The sequence below is a fragment of the Antedon mediterranea genome, chromosome 10 (assembly GCF_964355755.1).
Source record: "Antedon mediterranea chromosome 10, ecAntMedi1.1, whole genome shotgun sequence".
NCBI lineage: Eukaryota > Metazoa > Echinodermata > Crinoidea > Comatulida > Antedonidae > Antedon > Antedon mediterranea.
In genome coordinates, this window is record NC_092679.1 from 2,108,785 (window position 1) to 2,122,593 (window position 13,809).

The window sequence follows — 13,809 nt, forward strand, 5'->3', positions numbered from 1 at the left end:
AATGTTCTTTTTTCTAAAAGTATGGCGCGCGGAAGCCATTTTGCAATTTTGTATAATAAACACAAAATTTGCCAAAACAAAGAGTGTACATATAATATTAGAAATTTGATAATTGTATATATTTTTCTTCAGTAGGTGTTAGTAGTTATAATAATCTACCAAGAAATTACTAATGTCAACATAATGTCTGGCTGATGACGTTATCTGCGCCCCATAGATAAATAAAAAAGAGAACATTTCAAAAGTTTGAAAACGGCTATCCATATATACCTCCAGCTTGGGGATGTCCCTTGTTTAATCACGTGCCTTACATGTATCAGGTGATCAAAACGGGTACCATCAAAACAAATTCACTGTTGTTTTTTTTTGTGCGAGCGATCGGGACTTCCAAAAACAGCCACTCACTGAATGGTGGAAATCTCTGTGTTTGTGATTTGTTTACTTTAACTTAGGCGTATAGGTAAGGTCTTTGTTAGCCTAGGCCTAAGTCATTACTACGCTAGAATAGAAAGAATAAAAACGGGCTTAGCCACAAGGCCTACCTAGTCTACTACTACTACTAACTAGGCCTAGTAGTAGTACTGACTAGGCCTAGTACTGACTGTAGTCGTATATAGTACTTACTATACCCACACTGCCTGGGCCTACACACACAGTTTCAGTAAGCTGCACGTAGCCTGTAGGCTTGTTTATGTTATAGCAGTGTGGGTCACTGTTTTTTTACATTTATTCAAATTGTTTTGAATTTCTTTTGTGAAAACCTGGATTGGACTAAATAATAATTAAAATATATTTAAAAAATATATTAGAATACTGTTAGTGTTATTTATGACATTTTATTTACATGTTTTATAATAATTTAGATTGGTGTGCTGCGAATCTAAAATAATGGAAGTATTAAATGGTTTGCTCCTCCCCATCCTTCTTAGTTGTACTGTTTGTTATAGTTCTGATGTTCATCACATTCAATTGCAACCTGAACAAATACACTTATCTGCTACAGGTGTGTTTTAAGCTCTGTTTACACTATCAAAAAGAGTGTGATGTTCCCAAATATGGTAGTGAATATGTCCAAATATCAAGTCCATATATGGAAACATCACATTTTGTTGTCACATTAATTTGTAGACAGAGCTTCATTTATTTATCTATACACTCCTTGTTTTTAGAATTTATTTTTAAATAGAAACAAATAAATAAATATAGTTTTAAGCACTAATCAGTTGTTTTGTAATTCCTCTATTGTTTCAAGATTTACATTTATTTAAAAAAAATATATCAATAATCATAAATTATGTTTATTATAAATTAATTCAATATTGCGTGACCTCTCTTAATCATGTACCAAAGTGTGATTTATAAATTAATAATTTTGAATTACAAATCGAAATGAAATCAATTTAAACGCTAGACAGATAGCTATCAGTATAAATATGCATAACTATAATAAGAATTTGCAGAAAAAAATTAAGTTTTATTTTATTAATTAAAAAAAATTGTTACTAGGAAATGCGGGTGAGATGATGGTTACGTGGAGCACAGTCAACGATACAAAGGCATCGCTGGTAAGGTTCGGCAAAAATATCACACTGAATTTAGTTGCCAAGGGAACTAGTAGTATATTCGTCGACGGTGGACCTGAGAAAAGGTCACAGTTCATCCACAGGGTCAAGCTAACTGGACTGAGCCCTGCACAAATGTATTGTAAGTATTTTAGTTTTATTTTTACACACAATATCATCGCACATTAAATTCAAATCATTTATACAGTATTTTTAAAAAATATATTTAATATTCATGATATAAAATTGAATGTAATTATGAATAAATGAATATGTAATTATGAATAAATGAATATGTAATTATGAATAAATGAATATGTAATTATGAATAAATGAATATGTAATTTGATAATTTTATAATAACTCACAAATGCTTAAGGTTTCAATAATAGATTTTTAGTGATAAAAAAATATTTAAAAAATAAATATTATTTTTATAATTTCAATTTATGAAATAATATTTATTATTATTATTCAAAATTATTAATAAACAAATTTACAAATTCCAGATTATCATTGCGGAAGTGAAGACGGATGGAGTCCTCTATTCTTTTTTAAGGCTTTTCCAAATACCACAGACTGGAGTCCTCGATTCGCTATGTATGGCGACTTGGGAAACGAGAATGCACAGTCACTGAGTCGACTACAAGAGGAAGTACAGAAAGGAATGTATGACACTGTATTTCATATTGGTAAGTAATAAAAAAAATTGACAAAAGGAATGTCAGAAGAGCAACAAAACACACAAAGATTAATAATAATAATAAGTATTTGCTTAGAATGTTTATAAATTGATTTGATGACTTTTGAATATATTTTGTTATTTAAGGCGACTTTGCATATGAATTGGAGGAGGATAATGGGCGAGTTGGAGACATGTTTATGCGTCAAATAGAATCAGTAGCAGCGTATGTACCGTACATGACGGCGGTAGGCAATCATGAAGCATCTTAGTGAGTCTCTCTTTGCAGTTTTAATTTAAAACTAAAAAAAAACAATGAGGAATGTTAAGTAATACCATATCCACCTACTAGAACACAAAATTGTGACAACTTTGGGGGTAGAACTATACCCGGGGAAAAAATTATTGGTAAAGCATTTCTTGTAAAAGCTGATATGAACTGGATAGAGAGAGAGAGAGGCCTACATCCAGACCAAAAGTAAATACTGGTACTATATCCCCAGGGATATGCCAGTCTTAAAGTAGGGGGTGGGATTAAACCCGAAGTGGGATTATACCCAAGGATATAATGTGAGCTTTTTTTGCACCGTGAATGGGTTAGTTATTTTAGTTGGTACATACAATATTGTATCACATATATATGGGGTTTTTTTTCAGCAACTTTTCACATTACAAAAATCGATTCACAATGCCAAATTTTGCAGAAACAGCGAATCTATGGTACAGGTACTGTAAACTCAGTTATTAATTGTTTTATCTACTTCCATCCGATTGTCTGTTAATCATTCCCTTCATTCATTGATCAATACCAATCAATAATATTAATATTAATATTAATATGTCTTTGTGTTTTATATTATAATTAGTTGGGATATTGGTCCAGCACATATCATTGTTTTCTCAACTGAGGTTTACTACTACTTTCAATACGGACTGTTTTTAATCACACATCAATTGAACTGGCTCAAACAAGACCTTAAAGCAGCCAATAAGAATCGAGCTGAACGACCCTGGGTCATCACGATGGCTCATCGGCCAATGTACTGCACCGACACTGATGGGGATGATTGTTCGAAACGTTACAACATTGTTAGTACAGTTTCATTTATTTTCTTTCATTAGCAATGCATGCATAAGTAAAATATTATTTTTATGACACTATTGTGATATCATGAAATATTTTGGTCTGTCTACAAAGTCTCCAATAATCAAATTAATCTAAACAAAAGATTCAATTATTTGCATTGAAATATTCCTGTTTCAGTTTTAATTTGAATTTGTTTTTACAGATAAGGGATCAGTTTGAGGAACTGTTTTATGACAGTGGTATGTATGTCAATATTATGCGAACATAAAAGATTGTGAAGATCGCTTTCTGTATTGAACACCAAAGCTGTCCTGTTAGGCCACACCCCTTACATGGTAATACTGTATTATTGATTGCAAGAGTATAAAACTGAACTTATATTTCAACCCTTATATTTTAATTTCTTCAGGTGTGGATATTGAGTTCTGGGCACATGAACACACCTATGAGAGGCTTTTACCTGTATACAAAGGAAAGGTATGATAGATAGAATCCCCATTAATATTCTTTGGCGTACAATTATAATAGATGTTTTGGTAAAGTATGTTTGTTTTGTTCCTGTATGTCAACAGTTGCATGTGAACACAGAAAGTCAGATTACATTCAAAGTTAATATTTACATTTACAGGTGTTCAACGGTAGTGCTAGCGCCCCCTATACAAACCCCAACGCACCCGTGCACGTAGTAGCTGGTTCTGCGGTAAGTATATTGTTTCCATTCACCAAGTTACAATACAATCTCAAAGTCGCAAAGTTATTTAAAAAAGTTAACCCCTGCCCCATTTAATAGAAATAACTTGATTTTCAGGGTTGTAGAGAATTGCCCGATAAATTCACTCCAGTACCAGCTCCATGGGATGGGTTTCGTTCCCGAGATTATGGCTATTTGACAATGACCGTGACGAACAAGACGCATGCTCACTTCCAGCAAATATCAGATGATCAGGTATGAATCCGTAAAAATTATTTCTGAAATTTTGACCTAAAAAATAGTTTTTGTCTAGAAAAAAAAATTGTGTTGTTTTTTTATAAATGTTATTATTATTTATACCTTTGAATTTCGTTTTCTAATTACAGGGCGGGAAGGTGATTGATGACTTCTGGGTAATAAAGCACAAACATGGACCTTACGGCTCGGATTAATTATGTTTTTTTTAATGACAATTTTATACAATAAATTATCAAAATTGATAATTGTATTTTTAGAATTTTTTTTAATGCAGCAGCTGAGGAGTAGAAGGGTGGATAATGTTAATATTTTTATTAACAATTTATCAAATTCTGTAATTAAATAAATGTTTCGTAACTACTAATACTGAAATAGCGATAGAATAATGGGTGAAAAAATAAATAAAATCTTTTTAAAATATTAATTAAGAATCTAAATCAACTGAAATATCTTTTTTATATAATATTACCGTTTTACGTCAATGTATGAATTGTATAAAGGAAATTTAAGAATTTAATAAAATAATTGTTGTAATTACTAATACTGAAATGGTGATAATAGTAGTTTTAATTATTATTAATCAAGAATCTAAATCAACTGAAATACTTATAATTGCAATGTTACGTCAATGTATGCACTGTATAATGTAATAGTACTGTACGTACATTTTAATGTAAATAGTGTAATCAAATATGATTCAGATTCAGTTTATGTATAAATAATTGCCAATTAACTGTTTTAAAAGTTTTTTTAATGCAATGTTATAATATGCAGGAAATACAGTATATGTATCATTTGTAAGTTTTACTAATTATTAAATATTGTAAATGAAAGCAATACAGGTAGTGTACTAACAAATGCCAAATAAATTATAGAGAAACAATTGTCTTTCTACATATTATTTTATATAGTAACACTAACTAATGCAGCAAAAATATATTTTTTGTTACACAATAAGAGATTTCAAAACTTCTTGGTACTAAACATTTAAAACAAATGACAACACCTTTCAGATGTTCTCACTTCATATTTCAGATGACTCAGAAAAAAAATTTTCAAATTATACTCGCCCACACCGATAACTGTATTGCAAAGGCGAAAAAATTAAAATTAACTTTAATATAAAGCAATTTACACAAATTTTGGAAGTACTGTGGCTCAGTGGGCACTATTTTTCATATTGCCCTGGCAGCTGCTATTAGAAGAGGCCTATTTCAATTAGTGCCTTTTATATTTAAAAAGTATGGTGACAGGATATAAACTAACAAACATATACTATTGCATTGTATCTTGCTTAAAATAGACAATTTCAGTCGTTAAATTCCCTGAAATATAGTAAGGTTAAAATATTTTCTGTGTATATAAAAAATATATATATTATATACATTTCCTATTAAAATGTATACATATAAAGTACCTATAAATATAATACTAGTAGTAGAAGTACCTATTAATATAATACTAGTAGTAGAAGTACCTATAAATATAATACTAGTAGTAGAAGTACCTATTAATATAATACTAGTAGTAGAAGTACCTATTAATATAATACTAGTAGTAGAAGTACCTATTAATATAATACTAGTAGTAGAAGCACCTATTAATATAATACTAGTAGTAGAAGTACCTATTAATATAATACTAGTAGTAGAAGTACCTATTAATATAATACTAGTAGTAGAAGTACCTATTAATATAATACTAGTAGTAGAAGTACCTATAAATATAATACTAGTAGTAGAAGTACCTATTAATATAATACTAGTAGTAGAAGTACCTATTAATATAATACTAGTAGTAGAAGTACCTATTAATATAATACTAGTAGTAGAAGCACCTATTAATATAATACTAGTAGTAGAAGCACCTATTAATATAATACTAGTAGTAGAAGTACCTATTAATATAATACTAGTAGTAGAAGTACCTATTAATATAATACTAGTAGTAGAAGTACCTATTAATATAATACTAGTAGTAGAAGTACCTATTAATATAATACTAGTAGTAGAAGTACCTATTAATATAATACTAGTAGTAGAAGTACCTATTAATATAATACTAGTAGTAGAAGTACCTATTAATATAATACTAGTAGTAGAAGTACCTATAACCTCAAAAAGCTGCCTGTGGATTCCTTTATAACACCAAGACCATTGGCTTATTTTGAAAAGAGAAGATAAAATATGGAAGACTAAAGTACTACAATAATACTCCCACTGCAGATCTGAAAGGCAGAAAAATGACCTGATTTGACCCTGGCAGCCTGATAATGACCCCTGAACTTATTATTCGTATAATCCATGTCTGTCTTTGACTATCATCATGTTATCTATAACTTTTCCATCCTAAAATACAACAAAAAATAAAAAACATATTCATTAACTTATATATTTGTCATTATATATCTAGTTTTTAGTACCTAATTATTTCCAAGCAGAAGTACTACGATCTTCCTCCTCCCCCTCCCCAATTTTTCTCAAACCCCCCGCCCCATTGCTTTATTTACCTGATTATCCGATACTTGCTCAAAGTAAAGGTGCGTTTCGTTGATGACATGCATTCTGCTGTAACCATAGTCCCTTGATCGGAAAGCATCCCAGTCCATCTTGCGTATTTTAAGCGGTGTTATTAGTTCCCGGTTTCCCTACAAAAAACACAAAACATTACAGCCCTTATGCTAATTGTGGATTTAAATATGCAATTCATTTCCTTTGTAAGATGATACTTACAGGTGAACCGGTTATTATATGAACAGGTGCGCCAGGGTTAGTATATGGATTTTCGTAGCTTCCATTGTACACCTAAACAAATGCAAAGACTGACTGGTAAGAGAAGACTAGCAAAACTTGTTAAGACACTATTTCAAATTCAAATATATACAAATACAAAGATGGAATAAAACTAATATGACTGTAGTTTAAAATAAAGTTAGTTATTTCAATGGGAGGTGAGCAAAATATTCCATGTCTAAAGCTACTCTCACTAAGAAAGTAGCAATACCGTTGCAAAGTGACTGGTGAGAAAAGACTAGCAGAGCTTTCAAACACTACAATTGACTTGTATTAATACACTCACTGTATTATTATAGACTGGATACATTCGTTCATATGCATGTTCATGGCCATATATCTCAAGATCAACTCCTAGAATAAGGAAAAAAATGTGAAAACTGCAACATTATTGTGTTTTATTATGTAAAAAGATTACATCATATCTTTACTTACAATAAGCATATACAGTAATATTACTTAATTTTTTTCTTATGAAAATTAAATTAAGAAATTAAATTGTCTACTTACCATACTTGTAAAATAGATCTTCAAAAGCTCCTCTTATCTAAAAATAATCAAATTCAGATTTATAGAAACAGAGCACGAAGAAAATTCACATAAAACTTAACTTTTAGAAATTAGGTCTTTAAAAATGTTCGTCTAAATATACTAAAACATAACCAAATATACTAAAAAAATATATACTAAACATAACAAAATATATTACCAAGGTTTCTCTTTTGTGACAATCCAGACCATAACCTGAACAATACATTGGCCTATGACCTATTGTGATGATCCATGGCTGGTTCTTGCGATTCTTATTAGCTTCCTGTTTGGGGGAATAAAAAACAAACTATTAAAAGTCTAAATAAATATAGTATTACCAAATAAAGGTCTTTTCTTGTTATTATTATCATATACTGTACATTATTTTCAGTTTTGTTATTTCTTTTACTATGCATTGTTTAAGTATCCTGTACTTTTTTAATCACTGATTAAATTGTTTTCATGACAACATTTTAGTTTTGTTTCTGAATTTTTTTTAAATTTATCATTATTCTTGAATAACATTCAGATTATGGCGGACAAGTTGAGCATAAACTAATCACCTTTAGGTCTTGTTCAAGCCATTGAAACTGTTCATCAATGAGAAATTCACCATAATCTTGGTAGAAGATTACCTCAGTGGAGAACGATATAATATGAGCAGGACCTATGTTCCAACTACAACAAATAATTGATAGCACATTAACCACATGTTTTAACAAAACAACAAGATTTTGAAATAGGGATGTGGCAAGCCTAATAATTGTTAAACAAAGCACTAAACTTAAACTCATTTTCTTTTGCATTGTATTTTCCAAGATTTAAACCGATGTATGAAATAATTGTTTTAAAACTGAATTGAAGATGTAAAGTACCTTACCTAAACCACAAGTTCTCAGTTTTTTCGTACATTGGCATAGTAAAACGATTCTTGTAATTGGAAAAATTACTGCAAATAAATCAAAATATACAAATTAATTAAGTGGGTTGAGCATTCATTGTACAGGTGTTAGTTCATAGGTCATTCATAGGTTCATATGTCAGAGGTGGACAACTTACTATTTTTGTTCATGGTTCCCAACACACGTCATGTACGGAACATAAGCGGCAATAGCTTCTATCTGACGCATAAAATCATTTCCTACCTTCCCGTTCCGGGAATCTAAGTCATATGCAATATCACCTAATTTAAGGAAAAGAAATAAATACAAAAAATCACATTGAATTTCAAGGATATATTCAACATAAAATATTCAAATCAATATAAAGCTCTGTCTACACTATCACTAGTTTGACAAAAAAAATGTGATGTCATATCACTTCCATATTTAAGGATATCACTATCATATTTTGTCAAACTAGTTTGATAGTGTAGACAGAGCTTAAGAGTAACTAATAGTTATTATTTTCAACATCATTATTTACCTACCCACATGGAGCACAGCATCATAGAGTCCACTCTGTGTCTCACGTTGAAGCCTCATCATTGACCGGGCATTAGCGTTTCCTAAATCACCATAAACTGCAAATTTTGGACTCCAACTTTTGATAGGTTGGCTGTGAAACCAAAATATTTGACTCCATCCTGATGGTCCTCCACAATGGTAAACTAAAAATAAATAAATTTGTTTGTAGTGTGTAGCAAAAATCAGAAATTATACTAGATATTTCAAAATAGAAAACAATTGTCACATACAGTATGCTTTATCTGGTTCAAGCGCAGTCAATTTGACCCGATGTATATATTGCACTCTTTTCATTATTCCTCCGTCTACAAATGTTGTAGTCATTCCTGTTGCGTTTTTGTTTAGCTTTAAATCTTGGCCATACTCGACTACTGGTATCGTATCTATCATGGTACTCCATGTCACCATCATCTCGTTAACTTTATCTATAAAAAAAGGTTTTCATTATTAATAATAATAATAGTTCATTCTTATATAGCGCATATAAGCAAGTTCTCAATGCGCTGCACATTATTACCCTGGTCATTTTTTAGATCAAACACGTATGGAAACATATACTCCTACAATAATGCAGCTAGTAATCAGCGCAAAGTTGTGTCTTGGTTTTACTAAAATAGTAATGAACGCAAATAATTTGACTAATCACTAGTGTAGTAGCAGATCTTCCAAAATATGTGATTGATGTCGCTAGTATTATGCAACACGCGCATTGTAGGCCTACTGAGAAACTTTAGATGGGGTCCACTACTGGACCAATGGAAAAGAATAGAGCGCAGCAATAATAGGCTATGTAAAATATGTAATATAAATGAAGTTGAAGATGAATATCATTTTGTTACGGTTTGCTCTCGTTACAAGGAAATCAGAAAAAAATTTATACCTTCTTTATTTTTTGAAAATCCAAATTCTGTCGTTTAATGTCATCACAGGATCCAAAAATTATTGATAATCTATCCGAATTTATCATGTAAGTTAAGATATATGTTTTGCTTAGAGAACGAAATTAATTAATTCATTTATCTTGTGACCATAAATTGCTTTATTTTTCAATATAATTATTAGTTTGTTAATTACTAGGGACCAGAGGCCTAAACTTAAAGTAAATAAAGTCAGGCGATAAGCCTGAATGAATAAATAAACTGGCAACCTCTACAACCAACAACCACTGAAAAAGGTATCTGAGGCTCTTCTTTGTAAAAAGATAGACTAACAAATTTAAAAACTAAATTAATTTATTACATTAATTATTATTAAATCAAAATTGATGAAGACTGATCCATTTAAAGAATTAATATGACACGAAAATTGCAGTGCCTTGTTTTTTACTGTATTATGGAATTAACCTTTCCTTTTTACCCTTCACAAATCCTTCCGGTCGATTTTATAGGAGGCGGAATGGGTGAAAATGAGTCACAACCCTCCCTACCTTAGTACCTAGGCCTTTCTTAGGCTCATCACACATAACGGTGCCTATATTAATAATTATGCCTTGCCTTTCCTCCCGTGGAAAATTACTTACTTGTAAAAGACAGGTGAATTTGTTCAGGATAAACATCATCTGCTTTGCAATCAGATAAAATAAAATAATTTACAAAAACAAGCAGTATTATCAACATGTTACTTTTTACTACAAACAAAATGTAAAGAAACGCCCTCAAACAAGTACACGTTCTCGTCTCGCTTGATTGAGTTTGTTTTGGTTTTTAAAAATGTTCAATGATCGCGGCACACAAAATTTGTGAAATTTAAAATTAATACAAGATTTAAATGAGTAATCCCAACATTAATGGGATTTCTCCAACCCGTGTTAATCAAGAACAACTCCACTTGTTGAAACAGGTCAGTAAATAGTTCACAATTGAAGCTAGGCCCTCTCCTGGCCTAGGGCTAGGGCCTAGGCCTAACTAAATAGCGTTCGGACCATCTTATAACTTTAAGTAAGGCCGGTAGTGCCTAGTTATTAAGCCTACTCTAACTAATGCGAATGGATATATAAAAATAGACTGTACCTCATTGTGGTAGGGAAACAACCTAGCCACGTTTGTTTTTGAAATGCTAATGCTAAAAATATATTTTAAATATTTATAATAATACTGTACACCATAAATAGGCAAAGCAAAGTTATAATGAATAGTAGGCCTATAGGCCTAGTCTATCTTTCAACACAACCGACCGCCGATATATTTATTAGTTAATTTAGCGCCCTCTAAAACTAAATTAGTGCCCTCTAAAATTAGCATACCTTTAGTAGCCAAAGTAATGGATATAATTATTAAAAAACCAATTGACATGTATTTTTGTATTAAACATAGGTGTTCTTTGAATCTGATGACAGCCAAAAAGGGTTTCTTGATCGCCAGGATGTCAAAGTTGCCGTTTTATCACTTCTTGGTTATAAACCCTCAAAGGTATAACAAAAATCCATTTTAGCTACTAACATAGCTACCTTAAAATTGACATTACAAATGTAACTGTCCTTGCAGTTAAAATATAAAGTTCTTGTAATTGTATATATATAGGATAAGACTGGTTGATTATGAAAAGACAAAAAAAACCACCAATAATATTTTTAATATATTTTAATGTTAATTTTGTATTTTTTATTAGTTTGAAGTTGATGAAATCCTTGGCTGCAACAAAGGTAATCAGATCAACTGATAATAGGGAGCTTTCGAAATAGCATCGCGCCAGTCAGAGACATCCACCCTACGATGCTTAAATCAACCAAATCTTGTTGCCTGTTTAACAACGGTCCGCAGAATTTTCTTGTATGCATGTGGACGGTGAATTGCATACTCGGTTGCGCGTCGCATACTTCCACGTTGTCTGTTTCAATATCTCAATATTTCCCACATTGATCAAATCTCTATCTACCTATCTATTTTTCTTTGGAAAATATTCTATGCTAGTTTTAATTGCCCGAGGAGTACAGTCTGATTCTCTGATAATACCTTGTTATTAATAATCGATAGTAATAATTTTGGATTAATATCTTTCTGAATGCATAATAAAAATTATTATTATACTAGTTGAAACCATCAGTCTCTTTCTCTCAATTAATTTGAAATGCCCACACACAGCATTATTAAATTAAAAATCAATTTACATTCGAGTAACACATACTGTCCTAACAATGAAACAACATTTTTTTTTCAGGTTTTTACCCTACATTTTATTCATTTATCTTGCCTCGTAAATGCTGTCGTAAACAGAACATAAATTTCGAAATTTCTATTTAAACAAAAGCTCTATATCAGGTTATGCGAACAAACCGCTCTGAATAAATTACATATATTTAATAAATTAATTATACCTTATTGTATTTTAAATTAAATTTAAGCAGTACACTATAAGTACAGTATTACTGTATGAATAGTGTAATGACTTTAGCTTTGGTCAAACGTACATTTAATCTACTCGATGTCTTGTAGGGATAACTTTACAAGGCTTTATTGAGATCATGCTACCTAAGCTGCAAGACAGAGATAACGATGACGAGATACGCCAGATTTTTATGACCTTTGATATGCAGTGTAAGTACACTTAATATTTAAAATAATGTTTTCACTTTGTATAAAGCTCTGTCTACACTATCAAACTAGTTTGACAAAAAAAGTGTGATGTGTACAAATATGGTAGTGATATGCTTAAATATGGTAGTGATATGACATGTCCATAATCTTTAATCACCACATTTTTTTGTCACATAAAGTTTGATAGTGTAGACAGAGCTTTACACTTGTTAAATTCTACTGGTAATATATTGAGATTGTGTAATTTAGCCATTGGCGGCTACTTGTATTTTGTTATGCCCAATTAAAACAAAATTAAAATGAATGTAGCTACTCTCAGTCATCAAGTTTAATTATTTTGCTATTTAATATCATTGTTATAATAATAATTGTTTTTATTATTAGGTAAAGGTTTTATCAATGCCGTGGATCTCCAAAGAGTATTTTCAGAAGTGGCTCCACACATTCCAACTCATCGAATACATTCGGTTTTCAGGTATGTTGTGTTACTTGTATTTTGCATTCAATTTATGCGACAAAAAAGACATTTTCTCTTTTTCACAACATAACATAGTAGTCGTTGAATACTGAATAAAATACCATTGACAAATTGCCATATTTCTTAGCTTTTTTTCAAAATTTATAAATGACAACTCGTTTTTTTAGTGAGATTGACCGAGATGGCGATGGAAGGGTCAGCTACAAAGATTTTGAATTTATGATGCAATTTCATGTTGGCGACTGAAATGGTCATTTGTAAAACTGAAAGACGAATCTTGCCGATGAACTGTAGTAGTCCAAATATGTCATCAACATGTCCATATATGGGCACATCACATTTTGTTGTCACATAAAGTTTGATAGTGTGGACAGAGCTTTAGAATGGTTTCTATTATCAGTTTTTACATGCTGTACTTTATTTTACTACTGAAAATTAGTCATGTGGACACAAGTATTAAAGACATGAACCCTTTCTAAAACTAGTGACTAGAATCTTGTATTTATGGGAAAAAAAAGGGTGAACACCACCTTCCCTTCCCTACAAAGTGAACAGCGTAGGTTCAACCAAATGGTTGGTGTATTTTTAGTGTACTGTATATATAATATAATGTATTCAATAAATAAAGAAAATGTCATTTTCAGTATGTTTACTATGACTTAAATTTAAACAAGGAGAGCTTGAAACGGATGGCATTGATTAAAATTATTTATAATCGGCTGGTTCTAT

At 30.9% G+C, this 13,809-nt stretch overlaps 3 protein-coding genes across 5 annotated transcripts; 2 read left to right on the top strand and 1 right to left on the bottom strand.

The window, feature by feature from the left end:
• The first annotated feature begins 336 nt into the window (after positions 1–336).
• On the top strand, positions 337–4,870 carry LOC140060426 (acid phosphatase type 7-like). 2 transcript variants are annotated; one of them, XM_072106620.1, is made up of 12 exons: positions 337–460; positions 864–1,003; positions 1,507–1,704; positions 2,072–2,254; positions 2,392–2,515; positions 2,902–2,970; positions 3,111–3,333; positions 3,534–3,570; positions 3,741–3,808; positions 3,960–4,031; positions 4,140–4,277; positions 4,409–4,870. In XM_072106620.1, exons 2-12 carry the CDS (start codon positions 889–891, stop codon positions 4,472–4,474), a joined length of 1,293 nt encoding a protein of 430 aa, XP_071962721.1. In that variant the 5' UTR covers positions 337–460; positions 864–888; the 3' UTR covers positions 4,475–4,870. The 2 variants fall into 2 exon arrangements, with proteins under 2 accessions (XP_071962721.1, XP_071962723.1); XM_072106622.1 differs by lacking the exons at positions 3,534–3,570; positions 4,409–4,870 and having other exon boundaries at positions 4,140–4,270.
• LOC140060427 (acid phosphatase type 7-like) lies at positions 2,115–10,696 on the bottom strand. Of its 2 annotated transcripts, none has more exons than XM_072106624.1 (12): positions 10,589–10,696; positions 9,300–9,494; positions 9,033–9,212; positions 8,663–8,786; positions 8,484–8,552; positions 8,167–8,281; positions 7,782–7,886; positions 7,583–7,619; positions 7,359–7,426; positions 7,013–7,084; positions 6,790–6,927; positions 2,115–2,205 (listed from the first exon to the last, which is right to left on the bottom strand). In XM_072106624.1, exons 1-12 carry the CDS (start codon positions 10,683–10,685, stop codon positions 2,194–2,196), a joined length of 1,212 nt encoding a protein of 403 aa, XP_071962725.1. In that variant the 5' UTR covers positions 10,686–10,696; the 3' UTR covers positions 2,115–2,193. The 2 variants fall into 2 exon arrangements, with proteins under 2 accessions (XP_071962725.1, XP_071962724.1); XM_072106623.1 differs by lacking the exon at positions 2,115–2,205 and adding an exon at positions 6,182–6,628.
• A 35-nt stretch (positions 10,697–10,731) lies between these two features.
• LOC140060428 (EF-hand calcium-binding domain-containing protein 11-like) lies at positions 10,732–13,710 on the top strand. The gene is made up of 6 exons (XM_072106625.1): positions 10,732–10,908; positions 11,382–11,477; positions 11,677–11,710; positions 12,501–12,602; positions 12,987–13,077; positions 13,248–13,710. Exons 1-6 carry the CDS (start codon positions 10,837–10,839, stop codon positions 13,324–13,326), a joined length of 474 nt encoding a protein of 157 aa, XP_071962726.1. The 5' UTR covers positions 10,732–10,836; the 3' UTR covers positions 13,327–13,710.
• Positions 13,711–13,809: the final 99 nt, after the last annotated feature.